Source organism: Teleopsis dalmanni, unplaced genomic scaffold (assembly GCF_002237135.1).
Source record: "Teleopsis dalmanni isolate 2A unplaced genomic scaffold, ASM223713v2 unscaffolded_contig_0295, whole genome shotgun sequence".
NCBI classification, from domain to species: domain Eukaryota; kingdom Metazoa; phylum Arthropoda; class Insecta; order Diptera; family Diopsidae; genus Teleopsis; species Teleopsis dalmanni.
Window position 1 is genome coordinate 10,900 of NW_024031677.1, and position 4,298 is coordinate 15,197.

The 4,298-nt window shown below is 45.0% G+C and overlaps 1 protein-coding gene across 1 annotated transcript; it reads right to left on the minus strand.

Annotated features, from left to right (window-relative positions):
- Positions 1 to 384: 384 nt before the first annotated feature.
- LOC119663324 lies at positions 385 to 2,174 on the minus strand. The gene is made up of 2 exons (XM_038072941.1): positions 615 to 2,174; positions 385 to 556 (listed from the first exon to the last, which is right to left on the minus strand). The coding sequence occupies exon 1, from the start codon at positions 2,172 to 2,174 to the stop codon at positions 786 to 788; it is 1,389 nt and encodes a 462-aa protein (XP_037928869.1). The 3' UTR covers positions 385 to 556; positions 615 to 785.
- Between the last annotated feature and the right edge of the window lie 2,124 nt (positions 2,175 to 4,298).

A 4,298-nucleotide genomic window follows, 5' to 3' on the forward strand; every position in this document is an offset into this window, starting at 1 on the left:
ATCGGAACAGTTGAGAATAGTGGGAGGGTCCAACTGTAAGTTGGATTCCAGGTTGGCTCGAAAAATGGGCCATACAGTACGTTTCCTATTTATTGGTTTAGATGATCTGTTCATTTCAGGGTTCTCCACAAAATTTAGATCAAAATTAATGTACCTATGGTCAGAAAAGGAGTAATCTTGCGATACGGACCACTTAGTAATAAAATAAGAGAAGTGCTCGCTAATCATGGTGATATCAAGAACTTCCCTTCTAATTGAGTTCATGAAGGTTGGCTCCCTACCTATGTTAGCGATCACCAAGTTTCCTGCAAGAATGAAATCAAATAGACACTCACCTCTCGCGTTTGTATCTGTGCTACCCCACATCTCGTGATGTGCGTTGGCGTCAGCTCCTATGATCACCGGGATCCTCCTGTTATTTGCCTCTGACACCAGAAGCTTGAGGGAGTCCTGTGGCGGAGTGGCACCGTGATCGTGTGCCATATATGCTGAGACAATCCAAAGGGCCTTGGAGTCGTATTCGATGGCCATGGCTACATTGTCATTGTCACTGAACCTAGGGAGTAAAAAGGCATTAATGTTATTTTTTACTAGAATGCAAGATCTTGGTTTACCTTGACCTTCTGTGAATACTAACCGATAGCCGTTTGTATTCAGTCCACAAACCCGATTGTTTACAATCCAAGGTTCTTGGATCAGCATTATGTCCTCTCCTTTTTCAGCTAGGCGGAGGGTAAGGGCTGCCGAAGCAGTTTTGGAGTGTTGGAGCTTAATTTGGACGACCTTCAACAGCTTAGTTGTTTTTCAACTATGGTACTGTCCAGTTCATCCTCATCCGACATCGGTGAGGTCTCCCGGGAAAGCGCCATACCTGTAAAGAACTCGCCGACCAGTTCGGAAGACGAGATTACGCTACCTCCGTCTTCGGAGGAAGGAGTGCCGATTAAATCGGAAGTTCCTACATCGGGGTTGATTGGAACTGGGATGGAACCGATTCCGTCATCGGAGATCGTTTCCGAAGGTGCCCCCCCAGAAGGTTGTTGCTTAGCGGCTTGAGAGTCACTTTTGTAAACACGTAGAGTGACCGAACCGAAGACATAATGAATCACCCCATTTCGGGCTTGAAGGGGTGCCAAAGATTCTTCGTTGAGGACTACGACGGCTTCGACAAAGTCGCCCTTGGGGTCACTGACCTTCGCAACTTTCCAGTTATGCGTGGGGAGGTCAGTGTTACTGGCCCTTAAAAGGGAAAGAATTTCCTCAGGGGAAGTAAGCTCCGAAGGAAGCCACACTTTGGAGCGGGGGCGTTGTGGGATATTTTCCACCGAAACAGCTCTGAGCTGTGCGCCGGGCCAGAGTTCCCCAACCTTCTCGATCGCCTGCTTGTAAAGATCCGCGGAGCGCTGATCTGAGCAGGCAATAATTTTAATATGACCCTGGTACCATCCAGCGTCTTTACAGCTGGGAGATGGCCCAGGGTTGAGGGCAATGATTTCCATATATATTTTGAGGAGAGCCCGTTCGACTTTCTTCCAGTTTGCTGGAGAGATGGTGCCATCACTGTTGCCAGCATCGATGATGGCCCAGGTCAGGCTCTCTTTAACTATTTCGCTGAGAGGTTTAGACAGCGATGGGGGTCTCGGAGGACCAAATTTGGGGCGCTTAGGAGCGCTAGTCGAAATTGATTTCCCAGCCTGCTCAATCGACCTTTGTCGTTTCTGAGCAGGTGCAGAGGTAGAAGCGATGCCGGAGGGCCGGAAATTGACATTTTCCCTTGCCCACTTTAGTGATGCCTTATCGCTCTCTGAGAGCGAAGAAGGATCCGCGGCATTGAGCCTAGAGAGAATGCGGTATGCTGACCTTCGCGCCCTATACGCCCTTGTCGAGGGGTTAGGGTGGGAGCGTGTACCAGAAGTTGAGTTGGCACTAATTGCAGATGGTGCGGTTGGCGCATTAGCTTTGACCGCAGCACTAGCAGAAGAGCAGGAGGCAGCATTACCACCTGACACAGTTGCCAAGGTGTTCAATGATGGAGCATTGCTTGTACGAACCGCCTGAGCAGAAGCTCTAGACGGTTGGTTGTTAATAGGCGCTTGCCTTATAAGGCTTGAACGCCCCCCTGAAGAGTTAGGAGTTTTAAAAGGTTTATTGGAATTTTTGTTTGCTTTGTTCATTCTAAAAGGGTCCCCACTCAAAGCCGCTATCTGACACCCGTAAGTGTAGTTCCTGATAAAAAGAAGTCCCATGGTTATCTATGCAAATGCAGGGAGGCCATGCGAGGGTTGGCACAGGTCCTTATGGGAGCAAGTGCTCAGAGCCAGACCAGAACTAATCGGGAGCTAAGCTACAACCGAACCTACACGACCAACTTAATGGTGACGGATGCAGAACGTACCTTGAGGCCTGCCAGGGTTTTAACGGGACGGAGGCAGCCACAGACTTAGCCTGGAGCCGTTCACACGCGAGTTTCACCCCGGTGCTACCGTGTCAGAAGACAGCTAGGTCCAGAAACCTGTAACCACCAGCCCAAAGCGATCAAATACAAAAAGAGGATCTGAAGAAGCGTGGTCCGAGGACAAAAACGGTCGTTACCAGAGGATGCTGGAGCCCCTGAAGAGGACAGCATCCAGGGGGGGAATAGATCATTTGGCGTTACCCAGGGTGCACCACGAGGAGGCGATCTAAGACTACACCCCTAAGACTCCTCCTATAGGAATCAACTTACATATGACAAACATCACCGCACTTATCTTAAGAATGCAAATCTCAGCATAATTGATTTGGTTTGGTTAGCTTTTGTTTGATTCTATTAGTTCAGTTCGAGTCAAGCCAACGAAATATCAACACGTTGTTTAAGTTCATAACATGTGTATCATTTCCCTCCAACTTACAGCAAACTAACTGACGTCCTCAAAATGACAGCTTAAAACACATATGTATAGTGAAGGGGAAATTTTACGAAGAGGGAGCTCTTCATAAATCAATTGAATTTAACAAATGATAAGACTGCGATAGAGTTCTATTTACTTCTATTGCCGTTTTTACTTCTACTATAAGGACCTGACCGTCCACGGCTTGACGCATTACTTGAGTTAGGCGTCCTTATTGTCATTAGCTTCTCCACGCGACCGGATTACATACTATGACTAGGTGATCGACTCGTAGTGAAAGTGCTTTGGAATACTTTTTTGGGCGATGCCTAAGGCGCAGCAAATATGGTGTAACCCATTGTTTATGCAAACAAGTTTTCAAGTTTTATGCGATCTGCTTGCTTAAACATATTTTTTCATCATATGACTGTGGCGTTTGAGTAGATTTAGTGTATCAAAAAATGAGTTGACGTGATCGAATCGGCGTCTTCAGCTTTAACCGGAACATCAGTAAATATTTTCAGCTTCTATGAGAATGCTGCAAAGTGTCTCAACTCTTGGTGTTGTATTTTTTAAAATGTGGACGTTGCTTGATACGAATTAATCGTTCTCAACAATTAACAGTGCTGGGACTGGCAGGGAAACTTAAAATTCACTCGATGTAGTTGTTGGAACCCTCTTGTTGCGTGCGATCGGCGTCTAACATTTTCTTGTTTGTTCCTAATACTTTTGCGCCCCTATAAAGTTAGAACCATTTTCAAATCGAATGCGGACTGGGGTACCTCGCCTATTGATAATTCTGCAAGCTAAGAATGAAGGCGTTCGTTGACATGTCTTCAACAGTCTCCAAAAGGGCATATTTTGTTGTAAGAAAGGAAAAAATCTCAAAATTGCAACTTTTTTCTTGCCCGTGACTAATGGCAACAATAACTGGACCAAACATGTTCTTACCAGTATATGTGAATAAGTGTATACATGGGGTGACGATATCTTTAAGTAATTGATCCATCATCGGCGGTGAAAGTTTGGTTCTCTCAAACTAAACATAAATGCAGGTAGGGCATTTACGTTAAACATTTTTTAAGACCATTTTAATATTTAGTACCCAAAACTTTAACAAATTTTAATAATAGCCACAGCTATATCTTGGTGATGTGATTTTTCTTGAAAATGGCTTACAATTAATTCTGTGATGACATGACTGGGTGGTATCAAGATGAGACGTCGGGCATCTAGCAGGAGGCACTTAGCTTCATCGAAATGTCCATGTAAGCGTAGTAAATCAGACTCGTCCAGATATGGCTGTAATTTGTAAATTGAGATACTCTTTTAAATGGACTTACTTTCATGTAGCTGATAGATTTCGTTAGCAAAATTCTCTTTTTGAACGATTTCGAATATCTTTAGTTCGGTAAAGAATTTAACCAA